Source organism: Vicugna pacos, chromosome 19, assembly GCF_048564905.1.
Source record: "Vicugna pacos chromosome 19, VicPac4, whole genome shotgun sequence".
In the NCBI taxonomy this organism is placed as follows: domain Eukaryota; kingdom Metazoa; phylum Chordata; class Mammalia; order Artiodactyla; family Camelidae; genus Vicugna; species Vicugna pacos.
Genome location: NC_133005.1, coordinates 42,285,614 through 42,308,620, shown reverse-complemented (window position 1 = coordinate 42,308,620; position 23,007 = coordinate 42,285,614). Strand labels below are relative to the sequence as shown.

Here is a 23,007-nt window from a genome sequence, read left to right as displayed (position 1 = left end):
AACAGGTCTGTGAGAGGCCCGGCCCCGAGGGCCCAGAAAAAAGAAGTGTGATTCCCGGGAGCTGCCAAAAGTCTACTTGGAATAAAGGTCGTTTCCCATTTCCACCAGGAGACCCAGCAGGTAGGCTGGGGCGATGCTCTCGGGCCAGGGTGGGGAAGTCGGTGAAGCAGGGGGAGGTACTAGGGACGAGGAGGTAAGCTAAGGCTGAGGCCCTCGCCCCCAGGGCACGGCACCTACTCGGCTCTCACCTCCTATGGTCCGATCTACTGACTTATCAGCAAGAGCCAGAAATGTGGATTGGTTCACGTGAAATATTCTCATTATTAAACTAGCAATCAATTTTAAAAATTTAAAGCACTCTGTAGATCAAGCAAGGCACAGCTGATGGGTGGCCAGTTCCCAATGTCTGCTGTTGACAGAATCTATCAGAACCTAGCCAGCATCTAGAAGGGTCTTCTCTGGAGCAGGATGGAACGAAGGTGACAGCTGAGGCTCTGGGGACAGATGGACTCAGGTTCAAACCCATCCTTTACCAGCTGCGGGACCTTGGGCAAATTACAACCTCCAAGCTTTAGTCTCCTTACCTGTAAGACGGGGACGGGGACGTTCACCCTGAGATGCTCCGGGTACAAAGCCCCCAGCACAGAGGCTCCCATGAAGTTCGGGTGTTACCGTTATTGTTGTGTTCCTGAGATACGTTCTTTTTCATATTTTAATCATTCACACGTTCGGCTGCAACTTACAATCATTGTGTCCATTTAACACCTGTCCTGCCTCCCTCCCAAAGCTGTTTTTAAATACGTGTGACTTTAAATAAAGATGGATGCCTTCCTGTTCAAGGTGAGGAAGTTAAGCACATGATGATGATCACGCTGGGAGAAGTTAGTCCAAGACCCGAGACCCAGGTGGGGAGGGAAGTGTCCAGCAGGAAGCACTCAACTGTCCTGCTGAGAGTTTCATCAGTCACTTAGATGGAGTCCATGCTTGTGAAGTTTGCAAGTGACCCCGAGGGGGAGGGCGAGCTCCGGGGCCAGCGCGTGAAAGTCCAGGGTTCAAGGTCTCAGCGGTGGTCAGGGAGGAACAGTCAGTGTGAGTCCCGGCGCTCAGCTTCCTTGGGTCAGTTCCAGAAGTCAAGCGTGATCTCACCAGCACGGCTGCAATGAGACGAGTGGCACTACTGGGTGTTGGTGAGGGTGTGAAACACCAGCAAGGCGCACGTGACTGCTGGCGGGCGTGCACATTGGTACAGCCACCTCAGGAGACTGGCGATATCGCCCGAAGCCAAACACAGGCTTACCTCTGACCCACATCCCCACTCCTGGCAGTGACCCCAGGATAATGAGATCCCGTGTGTGGCAAGCACGCCGAGCCGAGCCGATTCCAGAATGCCGAGGACAGCCCTGTCTGCAACCAAACCAAAGTGAACAGGAGGATCAACAAGGAGACTGTGGTGACTGCTACAGAGCAAGGAAAAGGGACAAACCTCTCTCACAGCAACGAGGGTGAGGCGCCCAGATATACCAGTGAGTGAAAAAGTCAGACACAAAAGAGCACATACTGGAATGCAAAAAAAAAAAACAAGACACAAATGAACTTACCTACAAAACAGAAACAGACTCACATAGAAAACAAATTTATGGTTACCAGGGGGAAGAGGGGAGGAAGGGATAAATTGGGAGTCTGAGATTTGCAGATACTACTATACATAAAATAAACAACAGGTTTCTTCTGTGGAACACAGGGAACTGTATTCAATATCTTGTAGAAACCTAGAATGAAAAAGAACGTGAAAAGGAGCATGTGTATGTACGTGATGACTAAACATGAGGCTATATGCCAGAAATTGATACATTACAAACTGACTATACTTCAATAAAAAATAGTAAAATAAAATAAAAGCACGTACTATCGGATCCTGCTTCTATGAAGTTCGAGAACAGGGGAAGCAAATCCACAGTGAAGGGAGTCAGAATGGTGGTTACCTCTGCAAGAAGAGGGGCTGGATAGGAACCGGGGAGGGACTAGAGGGAACTTTCTAGACCGGTGGCAACGTTCTCTCTCGATCTAAGTGGTGGTTACACAGGTGTACACAGCATAACCCAACATCCAGCTGGAGACTTCGGACTCGTGCACTTTACTCTGGATACACACTCTATCACAACAACGGACAAAAAGGAGAGCGAGAGGGAGAGCCCCAGGCTGGCTGGCAGGTGGCAGGGCAGGATCTGCGAACCAGGCCTCCCCAAGGAGACGGAGACCACGCCTGCAGGTGTCTTTCCCTGGGCCCAGCTGGAAACTCTCCTCACTCTGTCCTGGTGCAGGCAGACCCCAGCCAGCCATGTGCAGATCTGGAAGACACTGCCAGGCTGGGGGCCACCAGTGGGAACAGGGCCCGCTCCATTGCGGGGTGGTGGGGATGACATCTGCAGTCACACAGGACTCTGCCCTCTGAAGGGGCTCTGAGCCCTGCTGTTGTCAGCTTGACAGTCTTACTAATTTTCGAACCAGAAGCACTACATTTTTAGTTTGCACTGGGCTCCCCAAATTAGGTAGCAGGTCTTGAATGGGAAGCCGTGGTATGTGGCTGGGTCCTCAACTTCGGAAGGGCTGTTCTTGGACAGAGAAGCACAGGCATGCTGCCGGGAGCACGAAGTGACAGAGTCAGAAAGCAACCGGACCTCAGCTTGATGTCAGGAAGAACTTCCTGCCAGCGACAATGCCTCCCAGAGAAAGATCAGCAGCCTGTGTGATGAGCGCCTACTGTGTGCCAAGCACCTTCCCTACACCCTATGACCCCTCACAAAGACCTTGCAGGGAGAGACCACTGCTGTCCTCCTCGTGCAGAGGAGGGAACCTGAACCAAAGTAGGTTTTTACGGCCAAGCATCACTCGGCTGGTTAGCAGTGAAGCTGGGCTTTGAATCCAGGTTTGACTGAGTCAGAGTTGGCATCCACCACCAGAGTTTTCAGATATTCCAGCTGAGGGCTGTACAACATCAGGAGCCAGCGGAGAGCCTTTCTGCTTTGGGAAGTGCAGGACTCCAGGGTGCAAGGTGGAGACGGCTGGGATTTTAAACACCGTCAGGAGGCCAGGTAAAGGATGCCAGGGTACCCACCTGAGTGCCAGCCCCGAGGAGGCTGGTCTCCGGATGCCTGGCTCCCCTTGGGGGCTTCCTTCATGGTTAGACTAGGGGACGAAGACCCTCAGGTGCTGGCGGGGACACATGAATAAAGGTAGAAATGTGTGATGCAATAGGGAGGGGTGGGGACTGAGGCAACTTAGGTTAAAAAGTTTAGAAAAAAATTTAAACATCAGGCAGGCAAAACCTAAAACACTTCTGCAGGCTGTTCATAGGTCACCAGAAGGTGGCTGGTTTAGATTGTCAGCCCCATGAGGGCAGGGAAGAATCTGTCAGGCTCATCAACATACCCCGTGGGCTGGGAACGTCCCCCCCGTGGGCTGGGAACGTCCCCACCGCAGGCACTCTGTTTAACCCTCCCTGACCTCTGCTGCCCAGCAGAGCTGGGCGATGGAGTGGGTGACAGGACCCTAGTTCACTGGCTATGCCTTACCAACCGGATTCTTACTCCCTACCTTTTCTCTCAATTCCCAAAAGCATAGGGCTCATTTATGAGAATTTTCTTAGAAAAGATAGACAAGTACTGGATAAAATATCAAGATAGCATGTGCAGACATCAAGACCAAGGCCTCTTGAATCCTGCTCCACCAGACCTAGCTGCAGGATCTCAGAACAGTCACCTGGCCTCCCTCTGCCTCCATTTCCACATCTATAAAATGGGAATAATAATGGTACTTAACTTGCTTCTTGTGACTTTCAAATTAGGGAAGATTTGCAATTTTGTAATGATTAAGTTAAGATATGTCATTTGGTGACTATTAAATTACATGATACATGGAAAGTGCCCAGAACACCTTGCACACAGTAGGTATTCAATCAATACTAGCCAGTTCTTTACTGCACAAACAGCTACCATTTATCAGACCTACTAAGGGGCAAGCATTGCGCTAAAAACTGGTCTTTTTTTTTTTTAAGTTCATTTGTATCTTTTTAAACTTTTTATTTTTTTTTTTAATAGAGGTACTGACGATTGAACCCAGGACCTCCTGCATGCTAAGCAGCACTCTAGCACTGAGCTATTTCCGTTCAGTCCCTGCTCTCTAAAATAGTTATTCTGCAAGCACATACTGAACATAAATTATGAGGCAGACACTTCACAAGGCACACGGTATCTCCCCCCAACACTCACTCTCCTGCGAAGCTCACATTGTTGTAGGGGAGATAGAGTGAGCGCTATGGAGCAGAGGAGGGTGGAGGGAGTGTTAAGTTACAGAAGCATGGATCCTCGGTGTGTCTCCCGTGGGTTCCACCTTATCCCATCAGGCCCTGCCTGGCACACAGCAGATGCAATGGATGTAAACCACCAGTGCAATGGATGAATGCCACTGGATACTCACAAGACCCTATATGGTGCCTGCTGTACAAACAGGTGCAGTGAGGCTGTGAGGCTAAGCAGCTGGCCTAGGCCGTAGGAGGCATGCAGCAGGATGACTCTCACGACACCTTTCCCAAGAAGAGGACTCTCCCCGCAAAGGCGCAGCCACCCCTACTACTGCCGCCGCTGCGCCGCCGCCGCCGCCCCGCCCTTCCTCCACCACGTGGATTTAAAACCCACGCCGGCGCCGGGCTCCTGCCCCTCTTCTGCTATTGGGCGAGGCCATCCACACTTGTGTCCAATCGAATGACTGCTCCCAGAATGCGAACTTGGGATTGGCTCGCCCCCTGTGTCACTTTGAGCTGTTTCTGACGTAAGCAGTGTCTGGCACCCCCGCCTCTTTGGCGTCTTTACTGAGGTTAAAGGAGCCATAGGGGAGAAGACGAGAGTGTTACTTCTGAGACATTTTGAAGCCACCTTTAAAAAAATTTTTTTAAATTAACGTTCATTGTAAAAAACAAAATACAACAAACAACGAAGAGACATGTAAATTTCATTTAATCCATTACACAAAACTAACCACAACATTTTGGCACGTATCATTTCAGTCTTTTTTCTAATAATATAATTTTATTAGTACCAAATTAGGGTCGGTTCTGAAGCCTAATTTAAGATTTGCTTTATAAGGGCTTCTCTCTGTATCAACAAGTGACCTTTGAAATGTTAACAGTTGCATTATCTTTGACCTTCTTTATTCAACCCATCTCCTGTTTTTCCTTAATTTCATAGAATTTTGCTTCTCCAAGTGAAAATAGGGTCAGTATTCTTGTCCTTAATAATCAGTTCTTTGCTTATTTCCTTAAAATACGTTGTAGAAACAGAACTAGAGAGTGAGGATACTGATCCTTTAAGGCCTGAGACACACTGCAAAATTGTCTTGCATTCATTCATTCAGCAGATACTTACTGAGCAATTATAGGTGCCAGTCTGGCTGTGTGGCTTTAGCCTACCCACAGCTGTGGATACAACACAGAACTAGGCAGGCATAGCCCATGCCTCTTTCAAAGATGCAGCGCCAATTTCATCACCTCTGAAGCCAGCTCCTGGACAGAGGTCCCAAGCCTGTATCTGAGAACAGGGCTCCCTGTGCAGAGGTGGGGGGCGGTTGTATCTCCAGCTCTGACAGAGGGGCTGCAGGTGGAAAGCACAGGGCATCTTCCGGGTGCCACACCTTGTGGGGACTGTTGGGGCATCACGATGCCCTATTCCTCTGGATTCCAATGGTTCCTGTCTGGTGTTCTGGAGGCCCTGAGGACATCTGAGCATCTGCTCCTGAGACCAGACACTGAGGACACACAGGGTGCAGTCCAGCCAGAGATGCTGAACAAAACGACTCACAAATTCATTACAAATGAGGGTTTGGGCCAGCTTCTCCAAAGGGAAGAAGGGGATTCTACGTTTCATTTGTTTGGTGTGGGACTGGAAGCTCCAGCAGCACAGAGCATGCAATTATAACAATAATTCACTCTTTTCAAGAGTCTGTTCCTGGCCAGGCCCTATGCTGGGTGCCGAACAGGAGTTTTCCCATTTAACTCTCTCAGTAGCACTCTGAGTAAGGCCCCTTATGATCTCTGTTCTAAAAATGAGGAGACTGAGGCCTGGAGTCATTAATTAATTTTCCTAATCAGGGCCACACGGAAGTGGTGGCCTGCAAGACATGCAAGAAACCTAAATGTCCATCGACAGATGACTGGGTAGAGAAAATATGATCTATAGAGATAACCCATGCAATACTACTCCACCATAAAAGGAAAGGAAGTAATGCCATTTGCAGCAACATGGATGGACCTAGAGATGATCACACTAATTGAAGTAAGTCAGAGAAAGACAAATATCATGTGATATCTCTTATATGTGGAATCTGAAAAAATGATACAAATGAACATATTTACAAAACAGAAACAGACTCACAGACGTAGAAAACAAACTTATGGTTACCAGAGGGGAAGGGGGAGGAGGGATAAATCAGGAGTTTGGGATCAGCAGCTACACACTACTGTATATAAAACAGATACACAACAAGGACCTACGGTATAGCACAGGGAACTGTATTCAGTGGCTTTTAGTAACCTGTAATGGAAAAGAATTTATATAGATAGATTACAACTGAATCACTATGCTTGACACCAGAAACTAATACAACATTATAAATCAAGTATACTTCAATGAAAAATAAATGTTAAAAAAAAAAGAAGTGGTGGCCTATACTTGTGTGACCTCAGTTTTTGGCATGCAGAATTTAGGTGTTTGGGGAATGAATCAATCAGTGATGGAGCCCCTAGAGGGTAAACTCTGTAAAAGCAAAGCCTGGCTTTGCTGCGGTGGCTGAGTACCCTGGAGTTCGATGTCCACCTGGCCTGCCATATGGAACAATTTTTGTGTACCAAGTGTGGTGCCTGTCACTGGCCCAGCGCAGCGAGGCGGACATAGCCCTCCCTGCACTCACTGGGACGAGCCTGGCCTGTACCCTCATATCCCTTCCTTCTTCTCCAGGACCCCCTCCAAACCTAGAAGCAGAGTGCCGCCACCCAGCCTGGAACAAAAGCCTTTTATGCCACCCAGAATCACACCGTTACCTTATCCATCACTCCTGACAACAGTGAAATGTATCGTTCAGGAGGCCAGAGCCACAGAACATGTCTGCTCCAGTATTCCTGGGCCATGAAATCAGCTTGAATGACAGTTCTTTCTGAAAGTGTTTCAGCCCTGAGTTGAACATCTGGAATCTTCCAAACCCCTCTCAGGCTCAGCCTGTGGTAGGAAGGTCTGTAAACTAAGCTATTTAAGGTAACCAGAGACCCTGCGTATGAGGCCTGGGCCAGGAGTCGGGAGCAGGATGCTGGCTCAGCTCTGCCTTTCACCAGCAGCTTGACCTTGGCCAGGTTACGACCCTGCATGGGCCTCAGTTTACTCATCTGTCAGAAGACAGGATTTGGCTCCCATGTTTCCTTCTGTCTTTTCCTTCTGCCCACCACTCATCTCCCTGCCCAAGTTCCAAAGCCCTGTCTTCTCTGTAGAAGCCAGTTCCCTCCTGGGAATGAGCAGCTGGACAGGAGAGGAGGAGGTGATGCCCCTGCTGGCATCTGGGACTAGCTCTGCAGGGCTCCTTTGGCTCGTTCTTGGAGTGCTCAGCCATGTGACATTTGTCCAGAAGCTAAGCTCCTGCATCAGCACCTCAACACATAGGACACAGTCAACAAAACACACAACACAGGCACCTGCACACACAACACACACCTACCCCCCACAGCACAAGTATGCATCCCACGCATATGTGCAACACATACTTGCACCCACAACACACACGTGCGCGCACGCACATACATTCCTCACATCTTTATGGTTACGACTTGTGGCTCTGGTTCGGGGACCAGGCAAGCACTGTACTTCTCAGTAGGCACTGCCCAGGTTCCTGGCTTCCAGATACTTAGTTAGAAGCTTGTCATTAGCCAGCACAAGAAGACCGGGAAAAAAGAGTGTACAGGGGCGGAGAGAGAGAGTAAGCTGGGAAGACAGAACTGTCAGTCGTCAGGACCGTATTCCCGAGTGTGACTTACCTGTTTACGTGTGTGGATGTCACTCATTTAATCCACAGAGGTTTGCCAAGCGGCCGCTGCACGCCAGACCCTGACTAATGCATTCACAGGGGAGCAGGGACGACAAGCCACACTGCCCTGTCTCCCTGGAGTCGCCACTCAAGTGGAGACTGACAGTGAACCCGCAAACACGTGTCTGATGCTCCCGGTCACTGCGAAGAGGCCTTGAACCACTCCCCCAGCCCCACCTGTGAAATACCGTTCCTGGCCCTGGGTAGGGGAGATGTGGCTTCAGCAAGGCGACGCAGATTGCCAAGGTCACCCACGTGGGATTCCGGCAGTAAGCGCCTGGAGGTGCCTCTCTTGAATGTGGTCCTCGCCCTCTCCCCTCCCTGGTTCATTTCCACCCCGACCCTCCTTGCAGAGGTCAGCTACTTTTAGCCTCTGAAAGTGAGGTTTTATGGATGAAAACCACCAAGCAGGGGAGCAGATGGTGGAGCCAGGGAAGCTCCCAGGGAGCGCAGGGAACCATGTCACCCGAGTCCAGTGGGGAAAGCAGGGTGGACACGGGCAGAGGTAGTGAGGATGGAGCAGGGGAGCAGAAAACACCATTTGCTGAGGTCAGCCCATGGGACCTGGGGCTAAAATTTCTGCATTCACATCCCACTCCACCTTACTCATGGGTCTCTGAGCCTCAGTGTCCCCATCTTTCAAATGGAGATAATATTAACTTGGACCTCACGGGGCTGTGGTATGGCTCCAGTGAGTTGAGCTCCCTGTGGAATCCCGATGCGTGTTTGTTGAATGATTAAATGGAAGAATATGACATCTGTAGAAGGAGCCCTAACACACAGGCAGTGTCCAGTAAACGTTCATTCTTACAGTGTTTAAAAGCAAAACAAGACCAAAAAATAATAAAAACACAAAGTCCAAAGATGCTAACTTGGGAATGTCGACAGGCCCATTAAACCACTGGCAGAACTGGAGCTGGTGGGGGAGGTGACTCAGCTGGAAGGGGTTTCTTATGGTGGTGAGTCTGGAGGAGGGCTAGGCCAACTGCTTCAGGCCGCGGGAGGCTGCTTCTGAAAAGGCAGCTCTGTCCCGCGGGCCTGGGGGTGGCAGGAGGTGAGGGGGTAGGGCTAGACCTCAGAGGCCCAGATCTGCCTTGTCCCCACTGCCCACTGTCCAAGCAGGCCCCAGCGGGCACAGCCAGGACATGGCCAGCCACCCTCGGCCACAGCCAAAACCCATGCTGGCTTCCCTGGTCCCTGACTGGCTCCCAGTGAGCACCTGGCACCTGAGCAGGATTTGTAGGGCCCATCGTTCAAAAGTTATTAATTATGAAGAATTTCAAGATGGTGACAATACAACATCAGACTAAGTGCGAGGCCCTCCTGAGTGAGGTGCCTGCCTGGATTCCACACCCGTGAAGCTGGCCACACACGGAGCCCAGCCCAGGAGGGCTGCGCCGTCGGGAGCGAGGCCTTTTACAGGCTTGGACCATATCGTTTCTATCTAAAGATCCCCCAGCTGCAGATCCAACCCCTGCTCAGGCTCAAGGCAGACGGGAGCATGTGCTGTCTGGAGGCCCTGAAAGTCCTGTGCCCAGCGGTCGTCTGGGGACACACATCCATTTCACAATCCCATGACCTGTAACCGGGTTGGGAAATGTGTTCCAAGTCCCAGATTCCCCTTAGTTCCCCTTCCACCAAGGGCTTTGGCCTGGGCACCTGCTGCCCCCAGCCTAAGACTCCCTCCCTGCTGTCTCACCTCCCCAGAGAGGCCACTTGACCCCTTGGGCTCCAGCCGCATCCAAGTCAGATCCCTTCGTTTGTTTCAGCTCTTGGCCCTCTGAAACCATCGCCTGGACTTAGATGTTCACACACCTGTCATCTGTCTCACCTGCACAAGTGTGAGCCCCAGGAGGGCTAGGGTTTGTGCCTGGCCCTAGGAAGATTCTCAGTAGATATGAGTTGAATGAAATGCCACCTCCTTGCAGTGGGCCTCCCTGATAACCAGCCCAGCCTCCAGCTCATCGTGACCATGTCTGAAGTTTAGCTGCAGGTTTGCACGCATGTCTGTAGTCTCTCCTGCCCGCTCCCCTGAGATGCCACATGAGGGTGGGTAGTTTGTCTTGGTTGTTGCCCTGTGCCCAGTACTCAGCACAGAGACTGGCACTGAATAGGAACACAGTATTTACTGACGGAAGGAAGAAAACATCTTCCCCTGACTTTCGGCCTCCTTCATGGACTCAGGCTGGCCCAGCAGAGGTCCACCTCCCAGTACCTCCACTCCCAACAGACTGAGCTCTCCTGCCGTGGCCCGTATCACCCCTTCCTGTGCCTCACCTGACAATGAGCTCTGTCCCCGTCATCACTGAATTCCCAGCACCATGTGGGGTCACGCCTGGCACACACCGGGTTGGCAGATTTAGCAAATAAAAATACAAGACATCCAGTTAAATTTAAATTTCAGATAAGCCACGCATTAATTTTTAGTATAAGTATGGCCCAAATGTTGCACAATACGAGAAATTATTCATGGTTTATCTGACAGTCACATTTGTCCGACAGCCCTAGGTGCGCGTGAAGCCTCCCATGAGTGTGGGTAGTCAGGTGTCTGTTTCTTCCAAAGCAACTTTGTCCTTTCCTGCTACCCACTCAGCCAGGGGCCTTGCCGTTACATGAAGCCTTTCCGATTGTCAATACCCTCATCTGTAAAATGGAAAATAATGTGAAGCCGGTTTCTCCCCTCCCTGGGTTCCAGGAGGACTAAACAGCCTGACTGCTGACACATACTCAGCACTCAGCGTGTACTTCCAAGACACTGCCTCCTTCACCCCCCCCCCAATCACCCCAGGCAAAGGCACCGTTAGCATCCCTCATTTATAGAGAAGGAAACTGAGGTTGGAGAGGGGAAGGTATTCATCAAGGTTACGTGCCTGTGTCCCACTCATCTTTGGAGGTACAGCTGCCACTACCTACCTGACACCCCACATTAAGCCTCCAGGCAGAACCAACTTTGGAACCAGGGCAGAGACTACTCACTAGTTTCAGGTGCCACCATCAAAACAGTGGGGTCACATTGTGGGTGCTCATTGCATGTGGCCAGTGTTGTCCCAGACAGATCAACCAGAGGTCAACGTTGTGGGTAGTTCTGGATTTTGTTTTTTTAATCCACTGAATTAACTGGTTATTTTAGCCTGCTGGTGGTTTAACCTGGATTGTGTAAATGCTGCCTCATTTCCAAGGCAATCAATCTGTGTGATTCTTGCTACCAAACCAGCCAGATCAGTTGCAAGAGATTTTAGGAGGGCAGTGCTGTCGCTGACCCCCTGAATTCCCGGCACTCAGGGCTAGAGCTCAGTGGAAGTTTGCTGACTGAATGAATGAAAGAATGGCTGAAACGAGGGGCCGTGATGGTGGTCTCCTTTGACCTGGGAGATAGTGGGACTCACGGTCATCCCCAGGCCCAGCCAGTGTTCCCAGGGCCCCACAAGGAATGTTCAGGACTCTCCTCCAGCTTTTTCTCCAAGCTACAGAGGCCAAATTGCAGCAAGACCTTCCACCCTTCCATGGACTTGCTGGTGAGATGGTCCCCTCCCTAAGGTAGGGGCTGAGACTGTCCAGCCCACGGCAGAGGCACCCTTCAGTGTAAGCCCTGAGCATTTCCCCCTTTCCTGGACCCTAGACTTGGGCTCTGTGCCAGGCCTGGCCCCGAGTTCCAAGGGTGAGGTTCTCTTTCCAAACAAATGATGGTCAGTGCCTTTGAACCTCCCTCTGTGTTTAGAGGCGCCTTGGCTCCTTCACCAGTCAATCACCCCTGAGCTTGAACCTTCCAGGAAAAGTTTCTGACCCCCCCTCCTAAGACAGCAAGAGGCATCACGGTGCCAGGTTCAGGAAGCGGACTCACCACTTCCTGGGCTGGCTTTCTCTGAGTTCTGCAAAATTTTGCTCAGGTTCCAATCTATAAAAGGAAATACCAATAACTTGTAAACCCTTTTGTCTCCTCTGAATGCAAAAGTAGTCTCTACTCATTACTAAAACTCCAGGCATTACAGGGATATGTAGGTTTTTAAAGAATTACAAATATATGGGGGTGGGGGTAGAAAACCCCAAGGACCTGGGTTCAGCTCAGACTCCATCCTGTGACCCTAAGCAAGAGACCTCCCAGCCCCGTTTCCGTGTCTGTAAAATGGGGATAATAATATTCCTGCCTCTCAGAGGAGGTGTCAGATTGTGTTCGTGTTTGGTAAGTTGCTGGCACGCGGTAAGTGCGTGCTTGTTAAATAAATAGAAATTTAGGGCAGGGTCTGGAACACATCGAATTGCTGAGAGGATGGAGATGTACCAAGGAGGGGGGCCTCTTACGTAATATTTTAATATCTTTTTAATTCCAGGAGAATGTGTTCTTGTAGCACTTGTGTAATTAAAACTTGAAATAAAAGTCCACCCCCGCACTTCCTCCCCCATCTTCAGAACTCCGGAGCCGCGCTCCCCACAGCTGGTGGCCCCTCGGGCTGCAGACATGGGGTGTGGATTTGCCCCGGGCCCCGCCGGCTGGGACGTTGCTTGTCTCCGACACGTATTTACATGACAAGGGCTCCCGGGCGTCTCTCGGAGCTGTCCGGGGCGTGTCTACGGGAGTCCCAGTTTTCCCCAGTCGACCTCCACTAAGTCGGGTTAAAGTGCGCGGGGGGGGCGCAGTGGACTTGGGGCCTCTCGGGGCTAAAGATCTGGAGTCGGGGAGTTTCCTGCGAAATCAGGTAATGGGTGATCTGGAGGACTCCCCCCTTCACTAATTTCCCCTGCCCCGAGTCCCGGGGACCTCGTGCTCCTTTGTTGGGGGTGGGGGGAAGGACGAGCTTCCCCCAAACCCAGGTCAAGGACCCTCGGGGCCAGGTTTGGGGGGAACGTACCCGCAACGCGCGGGGTGCGGCCAGGACCCATTTCCGCTCCCTTGGGCCTCGTCGATGCTAGGCACAGCTTCCAAACCGACCCCCGCAGGGGAGGGGACGCTGCGCCCTTCTTCCGCCGCGCGGGTCCCGGGTCTACGCGGGCCGCCTTCCTCTGGCCCTTTAAGAGCCCGCCCCCTTCCCCGTCACCCCGCCCCGCGGTCCGGGGAGGGGGTGCGGGGGAACCTCGGCGGGGATTGGCGCAGCGCGCGCCCCCTCCCCGGCCCCCGCGCGGTGGGAACCGGCAGCCCCGTCTAGCGCTGACGTCAGACCGTCTGCCTGCCTCCGACCGCGGTCTCGGAGCGAAACCCGATCTCCTTGGACTTGAATGAGGAGGAGGAGGCGGCGGCGGCGGCGGAGGCGCTCGGCTGGGGGAAGCCAGCAGCAGAGGCTCAGCCCCGGCGGCAGCGCGCGCCCCGGCTGCCAGCCCATTTCCCGGACGCCACCCGCAGACACTGCCGACGCCCCCGGGGCTGCGGAGGGGCAGCCGGGGGGCGCAGGGGAGCGCGGCCCCGAGCACTGAGTCCTGCGGCGCCCCGGGAACTTGGCGGCGCTCTGAGCCCGGCGAGCCGGGGCGCGCCTTCCCCGCCCCGCTCCTCCTGCATGCGGGGCCCGAGCGCCGGGCGCCGGCCGGAGCCCCCCCCGGCCGCCCCCGAGCCCTCTGCGCCCCGCGCCGCGCCGCCGCGCCGTCCATGCACCGCTTGATGGGGGTCAACAGCACCGCCGCCGCCGCCGCCGGGCAGCCCAATGTCTCCTGCACGTGCAACTGCAAACGCTCTTTGTTCCAGAGCATGGAGATCAGTGAGTGACCCCGCGCCCCCCTCCCGGGAGGCCCCGTCGGGCTCGGACACCGAGTGGAGACGCAACTGCGGGCTGGGACCCGGGCCGTGCGCGCCCCCTCGGCCGTGCGCCCTGCTCCCCGGCTGCGCCCGCCGCGCCCCGGGCGCGCCCTCCCGGCTCGCGGCAGCTGGCGGCCGGCCCGGCTTTGTCCCGCGGCGCTGCGAGCCTGGCACTGCCCCCGCTGCCCGCGCCCCGCCCGCCGGGACTCGGACCCGGGGCCGAGCGACGCGGAGGGCGACGGGCGCGGGAGGGCTGGGGCGGGTGGATCCGTGAAGTTTCCATTTTATTTCCCTAAGGGGCAGTCGCGATGGAGCAATTAGGCCGGCTCTTTATCAACTTTGGCTTGGGGGCAGGGGGAGGGTGTCGGGCGTGTGAGACACTGTCTGGCCTGCGCGGTGTCTGGGGCTCCGGGTGTGTGTCTGGAGTGTGCGTGGCGCTGTGGGTTTCGGTCTGTGAGTGAATTTCCGTGCGTCTGTGGAGTGTGCGTGTCTGTACGTCTCTGTCTGGGTCTCCGCGTTCCTCTCCTTGTGTCTGTGTGTCTGGCTTGCAGTCTGCCCCCGGAGTGTGTGTCCCCGAGCTTTCTTGGGTCTCTGTGTCTCTCTGTGTCCGGTTCTGGGTGCCTCTCTTGACTGTGCATCTCTCTGGGGGTCTGGGGACCGTTTGTGTCCAGGTGTCTGAATCCAGGGCTCAGCACTGGTGGGTCTGGCCGAACGTGGATCCTGAGTGTGTGTCATTGTGTGAGTGTCTGTGTCCCCGACGCACCTATAAATAGCCTCTGTCTGGACAGCTTGGCTCAGTCTGGCTGGGACGGTGGTTACAAATGAGTCAAAGTTTGGGGCTGTCTGTATTTGGGACTGCCTTGCTCTGAAAGGGGGAGGTAGACCCAGGGTGGGTAGGGGAGTGTTTGAAGCTTGGTGCTGACTCGCCCTGTGCACGGAGAAGTTGGGACAAACCTCGACTTCCATCATGTATAGCCCACCCAGGTGGCCATTGGGTCCAGTGGGGAATTGACTGCTGCCCCCTGGGGACTTCCTTCTAGCCTATACCCCATTCCCCCCAGCCCATCCTTTTGGGGACCTCTTGCCTCTCTGAGCTTCAGTTTCCCCATCCTCACCCCTAAGCACTCTGGGTCCCTGCAAGGGCCAGCCTTCTTCCAGCTGGGACCAGGAGTCCAGAGGCAGCCGCCACCAAGCGAGGGCAGTCACCGGGTGACTCATAAGCCAGTTTCCGCAGGCGGCTGCCACAGTTTTCAGCCCCTGAGCCTGTACAGTGAGGCACAAGAAGTAAAAATAACTCATGACCGGCCCTGCCGGGGCAGGCTGGCTGGCTTCGGTGGTGGGTCCTTCCATCTGCCGGTCCCCACTCCCTCCAGTCCTGGAATTGAAAGCCTTGTTCACCTCTGCCCACCCCCCACCCCCAGCTGCCCCTCGCCTGGCCAGCGAGATGCCAGCAGAACCTGCCCAGAGCCAGCATTTGTGGAACTGAGTTGTATTAAACCAGATTGCTTCCCAAAGGCCCTTTGTGAACTCGGGAGGCTAATGAAATGCATGAGGATATTATTAAAATATGTTCGCACGTGTTTGGAGAGTCTCCCTGGTGCTCAGTGTATAGGAGCTCAAGGACCCTGGGTGCCTTACTTGTCGGCTCCTGTAAGGTTGCCCACCTGGGGGGGTCCTGAGTCCGTGTGTGGAGCTTGCCCATTACAAGGGCTGGGCATGGTCTGGCATTCTGCTCTTCTTCCTTCGTGTTCAGGACTTTAAAAAAAAATTCATTCTTATTTCTGTGCCTTCTTGGGCTGATCAGCCCTGACTGTATTTTGGCTGACACCAAGGTGCGGTTAAGTCTGTTGCCTGCGACCATAGTGTTTCCCACAGACGGCGGCATCTGAGTGGGTCCTTTGAGGTTAGCGCCTGGAACCCTGGCCTGCACCAGCTGGCCCCGAGGTGGCCCATTAGTCACCATGCTCAGTGTATCTTTTACACACGGCCCCAACTTCCTGGAAGAAAGCCCAGGGCAGAGAGGGAAGCGGTCTTTAAAAGGCAGGTATAATGTAACTGCTATTGCAAGTGCTAATCAGATTTCCCGGAAATGGTCCGATGAGGAAGCCTTAAAGGCCTGGGGTTTCTTTATTTTACAAAAAAAAGAAGAAGAAGACAAAGAAGAAGAAGGAGGGAAGGAAAAATTGAAGGAAGGAAAGAAATGGATAGTGACCACTGTGCATGTCCCATGATCTGAGTTGGGGGTTCAAGTAGAACTTTAAAGTTGGATTTGGAGCTGGGCTTCAGGGCGTTGTTCAGATGGCTTCTCTCTAGAAAAGGAGAGATTGCCCTTGGTAGGTCCCTTAGGTCCCCTGGCCCTCAGTTCCCTCATCTGAAAAATGAGACCATGATGGTGGAAATAAAAACAAAAAAAAAACTCTACCGTCTTTCAAGATGGGACCTGTGCCTCCTAAGTCTGGCTGGAGGATTCTGTGCCAGAAATGGCTCCCCACGCCTCCAGAGTCTGTGGTGTGGTCTTCAGTGGCCCCAGACTTCAGACCTGAGTGGAGCCCTGGCCAGCCCAGGGTTCATGCCTTCATTTCATAGCTGAGGTGAAGCAGTGATGGAAACCCTTGCCCCCTGGTCCCCAACCCACGCTAGACCCAGACGCAGGGTTATTGCTCATGGAACACACACGTCTTGAATTTGAAACGGAGGCCCCAGAGGACGTCCACCTTGAACCTGGGGGCTGAAGGAAATTAGCCTCTCTGCACCTGGGAGGGTAGGGCCTTGCTCTGATATCTGGGATGGTCTTGACTTTGACGAGATACTGCCAAGACCCACTAGGGGCCCCATCCTTTCTGAGTCCAGAGGCAAGGGCTGCTGTCTGATGGGAAACCACTCTTCTCAGAGCACACCCCACAGAAAAATATGCCATTCTATAGAAGAGCCAGGGGTCTTGGGTCCAGGTCAAGTGACAGACCGCTGGAGATGACAGCCAGGGAGCTCAGTACAGAGACTTTTGAGGAAAGGATTCCTCCTGGCACCTGTCTTCTTGCTGGCAGTCTTTGACTTCTTTTCAGTCCTGCGGCATCTCTTAGAAATTACTCCCCGTCTTTCTCCTCCAGCTTCTGCTTGAGACTTTTGGGGGCAAATAGATGCTAACTGTGCTTTCTGGACAGACTGAACTGTGGGGCCAGACAGCCGTTGGCCCTCGTGGCTGCATGTCTGGAGGGACCTGGGAGGCTTCCCCTGCCCTGGCCGCGCCGTGCGCCTCTGTGGGCAGTATCTACAGTGATGGTTTTGTTTTTGTTTTTGTTTTTGTTTTTGTTTTTGTTTTTGTTTTATTTATTTATTTTTTTAACACAACTGGAGTCACTGAGCCTCCGACTCCTCTTCTCTGACCGATTCCAAACAAATATTCCCCAACACTGGAGACTCGGCTTTCAGAACCTACAAGGACACCCAGTTTTCTGGTGGTTTGTTGGGCACGTGTGCGCCTCGTGTGTAAAACTCGAATCCACGGCATCTCAGCCTCGGCACCCGGACGTCTGGGCCAGATCATTTCTTGTTGGGAGAGGGGGAGGTTGTCTTGTGTGTTGGGTGTTTCACAGCATCCCTGGCCTCTCCCATCTAGATGTCAGTAAGAATAGAATCCTACTCTCCTCACCAAGCTGTAACAACCAAGAATGTCTCCAGACGTTGCCGGATGCCTCCTGAGGGGCACGTTGTCCCTGGCTGGGAACCACTGTTTTAATCAGTTACTGGTTTTTCCAGGGGAGGTGGGAGGGCAGAACTGAGTTGCCAGAAGACGGTCCTCAGTTCCCCTCAGAAATCAGCCCCTCTGAAGGCTCAAGTTGGCACCTGCCACTCCTTTGCTTAGCCTTTATTGAGCGCCTGCTGTGTGCCCTGCAGGGCGGGCTGGGGCTCCCTCTTGATGAAACGTCTGCTTTTCATCTTGGTCTGGTGCTTGCTAGGAAGGAAGGCTCGGGCCTCAGTGAGGGCTGGTATTTCAGGTTTCGGCTTCAACCCCGATGTCCAGCCGGCACCACGCCCCGCCCCCCATGGGCCCTCTCAGTCGGGCCTTTAACCTACATGTTTTTTGACTGTCTGGGTTTTAGGTTAAGGTGCAGTCAGAGGCTGAGTTTGGACTGGATCTCAGGTCAGGCAGTTCGCCACCGCTTCCCAGGAGGTCTGGGTTAAGCCAGCTGCCCTGCCCAGCGCGACCCGGGGTCAGGGGTGAGCTTAGTGTTTGTCAAGACTCGAGACACAGAGTAACTGATTGCTCTTGTGCACACACTCATCTACAGACACACACATGCATGTGCACACACACCCATCCGCATACAAACACGCACACGGGCACACACACACTCAGCTGCTACTTCTGCCTTTGCCGCAAGCTTCTCTTTGGGTTGGGAATGGTTACAGCTTCTCCTGGGCATGTAAAAAAAATAAAAAGGAAAACTGCACACACGTAGACTTTCTCCCCCTCCAAGTTGTGCAAATCTATGCACCCTCCCTTCGAAAGAGAACGAAATGGAGCTGTGTGTGAGCTGCCTGGGAGGGGAGGTGGGCAGGGAGGGCGGGGTGGGAGGGGACCCGGGGGCTGCTTATTTTCAGGACTGCAAGAGGCACTTGACCCCTAGTAACCCCAGAGTGGCTGCAGATACCTGCCTCCGTGCACCTGCCCCACCTGTCTTGTCTAGCCTAGGGCCAAGGTTTTTAAATATTTATGGCTTTGTCAACTGTTAAAACCTAAGAAAATGTTGGAGAGGAGGGCACTGGGGGTCGGCCCAGACCGGAGGGACCGTGTGGCCCTTTCCCTTCAGGTGTTATCGTCTGGAGGTGAGTTTGCAGGCAGCTTGGCATCCTGCCCGAAGAGAAGCAGCTCTTACACATTGAATCTTAGAGACTCTGCCCTCCTGCCAGCCTTGGGCTCTTGTTTGGCGCATGTGCTGGAGAGGAGAGCAAAGCTGAGGACCCGTTCTCTGCTTTTATGTTTTGGGTTTTTGTTTGTTTTTTGTGGGGGAGGTAATTGGGTTTGTGTTTTTAATGGAGATTACTGGGGGTTGAACCCAGGACTTCGTGCATGCTAAGCAAGTGCTCTGCCACTGAGCTGTACCCTCCGCCCCCGTTCTCTGCTTTTTGAAAGGTGTTGTGCGCACGCATGCGTGGTTAGGGGTGGGAGTGGGTGCCGTGTGTGCTGCGTGCCCCCTCCCCTTTGGGGGATGCCACATTCAGAGTGGTAAATAGCGTCCTCTGGAGGGGGCTGCAGAGACCAGGGGTACGTGAATCCTGCCTAAAGGGACCACTGCTCGATTTTGTTGTAAAGCTCCGAGATGTTCAGTACTGGCAGTTCCTTTTTTCCTCACCTGCTCGCAGACCCTCTCCCTCCTGGGGGCTGCAGTGTGTTAAGAGTGTGACCCTGAGCTAGAAGGATGGAGGCTCAGCTCTGCTCCAGAACCCGCTGTCTCTGTCACCTCTTGCTGTCACTTGGCGCATCTGTAAGGCTGGGTGACAACAGCCCCTGTGTGCTGGGGTGTTGTGAGGATTCAAAGACTATTCTCGGGGAGTGTGGCCTGCTGTCTGCCTGGCTCTGTGTTCCTGGGGTTCAGTGGTGACAGTGGGATGGACTTGGGCCAACGACCCACTTCTCCTATCCCCTTGTGGTCACACTTGGGCACATCACCTGTTGAGTAGGCCTTCGGAAGAAGGTTTCCCCACTCGAGTAGGGTGCCAGCACCGGCTCGGAATGTTGGCATGAACAGGCCCATGTAGGGACCATGACCTTGAAAGTGGAGGTAATTGACTATTTGTGTGAGTTTCCTTGTGCCTGGCTGGCAAACCCCCAGCACATCTGCCCTTTGCCTATGAAGCCTCAGGCATCTCTTTTGGGATCCCACTGGGTTCCCATAATTCACCGCCACTTTGGAGGACAGAGGGTGGGTGGGGTGGAGGTGGGGGGTGAGGCACAAAATGTAGGCTGGGAAGTCAGCACCACCCTGACACCACAGACCCCACTGAGTCCGTTCCTAAGACTGTCACGAGCACAAAGCCCAGAAACTCTGAATGGTTTGAGGCTCCAATTTTGAAACTTAATTTGACTTTTGAGTAAGTGGGTGTATGGTGCTAGGGAGGGAAATTGGGGGTGAGGGTGGGAAGGTGAACCATCAAAAGAAGACCTGGATCTTTGTTTTTCCCAAGTGGATTTCACTTCTCCGAGCACCTGTGCCTTCGCTTCTGCCCTTCCCCCTCCCCAAGTGAGCTGCACCCCTCACTTTCCTTTGGGTGACACTACAGAGCCCAACCTGAGGGTCTCGTCACAGCCTTGTTAGGCATGGGCAGAGGTGTCTGTCACCAAGCTGGGAAAGGTCCCAGATTGCTTGTCAGTAGACGTGGGGGCTTGCATGCTCTGGAGTGGGCCTGGAAAGGTTTGGGGCATCCCTAGGCTTTCCAAGAGCCACAGAACAGCTTCTGTCTTCTGTTTCCAGGGTGACTGATGGATTTTTGTTTCCACTCCCTTTCCTAGTTGGATATGGAGAGCTTATTATGTGCCAGGTACTAGTGACGCATTTTCTTAGTCTTCAAAACAACTCTGTTGCGAGAGCTAATGCTGTCAGCGATTTGCAAATGCAAAATTGGGATCAGAGAGGGTAAGACACTTGCTCCAGGTAACACAGTCAGAAACTGATGCTTTGATGGGTTTCAGACCTCAGCTCCCTGACCCCACAGCCCACGTGCCCAGGATTTCTTCCCTGTGACACCACACCGACCCCTATTCGTTAGGGAAGAACGCTAATAAATCGCAGAGCGCACAGTCAGGTCCTTCCCCTCGGACAGCATACTTGCTCTTCTGGAAACGGGAGTTGACACCCGCTTCATAGGTTGTCAAGACAGTTACCCAGCAATAGCACAAAGCATTATTTTGATTGCTCCAAACACATCCCCGCTGTTTTGGGCAGGAGGCTGTGCCCCAGCCCCCTTCCCGCCTTCTCTTCTGGAAACGTCAGAACCATCCTGGGGTGCAGAGGGATCCAGTGGGGCGGGGTGCAGGTGCAGAAACCCGATGCAGACCCGCCCCCTGCCTCTGCTGCAGTCATTCAGGGAGGTCTGGTGCCTCAGTGTCACTTTAGTGCTCCTCAGAGCATCAAAATGACAAAAATGTGTCACCAGGGCCTGCCCCCAGAAGGAGGATTTCCAGGGCGATTCTCTCCTGCACACACTTGCTTCCAACTTGGAGGATTTTTCATCTGTCTGTTCATCACCCCCAGTGGAGCTGGCATCTGAGACCCACACTCTGGAAGGAGTCAGGCAGCTACTGCGACTCGCCTTCCGAGGCACCAGGGGGTGATCGAATCCTCTTGGTCTTCCCGGAAAGTCTACTATGAGTTTGCTTTCCATTGGGGTGGGAGCAGGAGAAAGAAGGGGTGAGTCGCTGAGCTTGGACTAGGAGGCTCTGCAGTAAACCTGTTAGGATGTCAGAGTGTCAGGGAACATGGAGTTTAATTCTTCCCTTCAGATGGGTTTTAACTCTAGTCATTTATTGTTGTATCAATGGGCTTGGGAAACTGCTCTCCTGGCAGAAAAGAGAGTTTGAATTATCTGGTGACAAGTGTAAAATCCCAGTGGCCGTGGGATCTGAATGTTGGATCGAGTTTGCTTCTGGTCCCTGGGAGCCAGCTCGGGAGGTTCCTCTGTCCTCTAGAAATGCTTGCCAGGGTGCCGGCGCCGGGCTCCCCGGGGCTGCACAGGTACAGCTGAAACCACGGAGCAGTTACATGGGTTCAGGACACAGACTTGCCCTGGAAGTGTGGAGAAATGGCCCTGAATCCTTTGTCCCTGGTATGGGCTTCGGTGGTGGCTGGCGGGGGGTGGGCGGCTGTGCCGGGTCCGACTTAGGACTGATAGAGCCATTGCATGATCTTGGCACAGAATAGATGCTCAGTAACCAGCGAAACAGTTGGTGGAAAAGTGGATTTATGGCTTTCCTTGGTTTCCCCGTGGCTGCTGGGAGCTTGCAGTGAGGTGCTGGGAGCTGCTGGTCATCTGCCTGTCACCCTTTATCATCACTGCTGCGGAGTCACTGCAGGTCACACCAGGCTTTGGGGTGGGAGAGGCTCTGTTGGTCCTTAAGTTCTGCAGAAAGTGATGTTTCCATTCCTGGCTTTGCGGGTGGGAGCAAAAATGTCAAATCCAGCCATGGACCTGTTTAGGTGGCAGTGTTTAAGTACACAAATACGTGCTTTAGTATATAATACCACAGATTGTGGGGTGTTAAAAGTATACGTATGTCTTTTATAATATGGAATATGCAGAGTATTTTAAGCTGTGAACGTTCCACCCAAGGCTGGGAGACTTCTCTGAGGTCCTTCATCTGGAGGCCACGGTGGAGACCCCACCTCTCGCAGGTGTGCCTGGACTGAGCCGGAGCCTCCCCCGGCTTTGCTCTGGGCTCCTCCAGGGAGGTGAGGTCAGGGTTCCCAGGCTGTGTCCTCAGAAGCAAGAGAAGTGGGAAGCTGAGCCAGTTTCCCTGCACATTTTGGGCAAAGCAAACTGCCCTTGCCCAAAAGAGGTCTTTTCAGCCCCGGGGGTCTCGGGTACCTGGTCGCCAATTGCCCACCTGGAGTCGATTCTGTAAGATGGCCCCACCACCCGCCTTGCCTTGCTTTGCCCGTGGCGAGGCTGCTGCCTGAGAGCGTGAACCAGGCGTAAGCTCACTTCTGTTTGCTCACCAGGGTCGGACGTCCCTGGCGGGGATGCTTTCAGACTCTGCTGAAGCTGCCCTGTAAGGCTCAAACGCCTGACCAGCGAGCTTCAGCCCAAGCCGTGTGGGGCGATTCATCCCGGAGGCCACGCTTCCATGGGGGAGGCTCAGAATTGGCACGTGGCCACGGCAAGCACTACTTCTTCTTCAGCCTCAGTTTCACAGCAGGGAAGGTAGCTGCGATCCGACCTCCAGTGGATGTCAGTTGAGAGACGGCGTGAGAGTTTGGTCGTTGCGGTGATGAGTTTTGAAACCCCAGTCACAGGAGGCAGAGTCCGTATGGTCTTTTGTGACACTTAAGGGAAAAACTTAATACCAAGGCGTTTAGTAAAACTGAGAACGTACATGCTTGCTTTATATCGCTCATGTAGCTGCACCTTCTAAGAACTTCCTTAAGGCCTTAAATACCCCTCCAGAA

At 53.4% G+C, this 23,007-nt stretch overlaps 1 protein-coding gene and 2 long non-coding RNA genes across 4 annotated transcripts in view; 1 reads left to right on the top strand and 2 right to left on the bottom strand.

Moving 5' to 3' along the window:
* Nucleotides 1–619: 619 nt before the first annotated feature.
* LOC140687474 (uncharacterized) lies at nucleotides 620–4,616 on the bottom strand. The gene is made up of 3 exons (XR_012061858.1): nucleotides 4,477–4,616; nucleotides 1,298–1,404; nucleotides 620–1,154 (listed from the first exon to the last, which is right to left on the bottom strand). It is a non-coding gene; the product is annotated as an uncharacterized lncRNA (long non-coding RNA).
* Nucleotides 4,617–10,519: 5,903 nt separating this feature from the next.
* Nucleotides 10,520–13,112, bottom strand: LOC107034522 (uncharacterized). The gene is made up of 3 exons (XR_001460063.3): nucleotides 12,969–13,112; nucleotides 11,963–12,016; nucleotides 10,520–10,764 (listed from the first exon to the last, which is right to left on the bottom strand). It is a non-coding gene; the product is annotated as an uncharacterized lncRNA (long non-coding RNA).
* PMEPA1 (prostate transmembrane protein, androgen induced 1) overlaps nucleotides 12,703–23,007 on the top strand; it is a 55,236-nt gene continuing 44,931 nt past the window's right edge. The window contains exon 1 of one of the 2 annotated variants that reach the window (XM_006213994.4): nucleotides 12,703–12,815. Coding sequence is in view for 1 of the 2 variants with exons in the window: in XM_072944467.1 (XP_072800568.1) it covers nucleotides 13,697–13,805 (109 nt within the window). In the remaining variant the exon portion in view is untranslated. Of the gene's footprint in view, nucleotides 12,816–13,240; nucleotides 13,806–23,007 lie in introns of those variants that run through there. The other variant, XM_072944467.1, reaches the window with a different exon arrangement.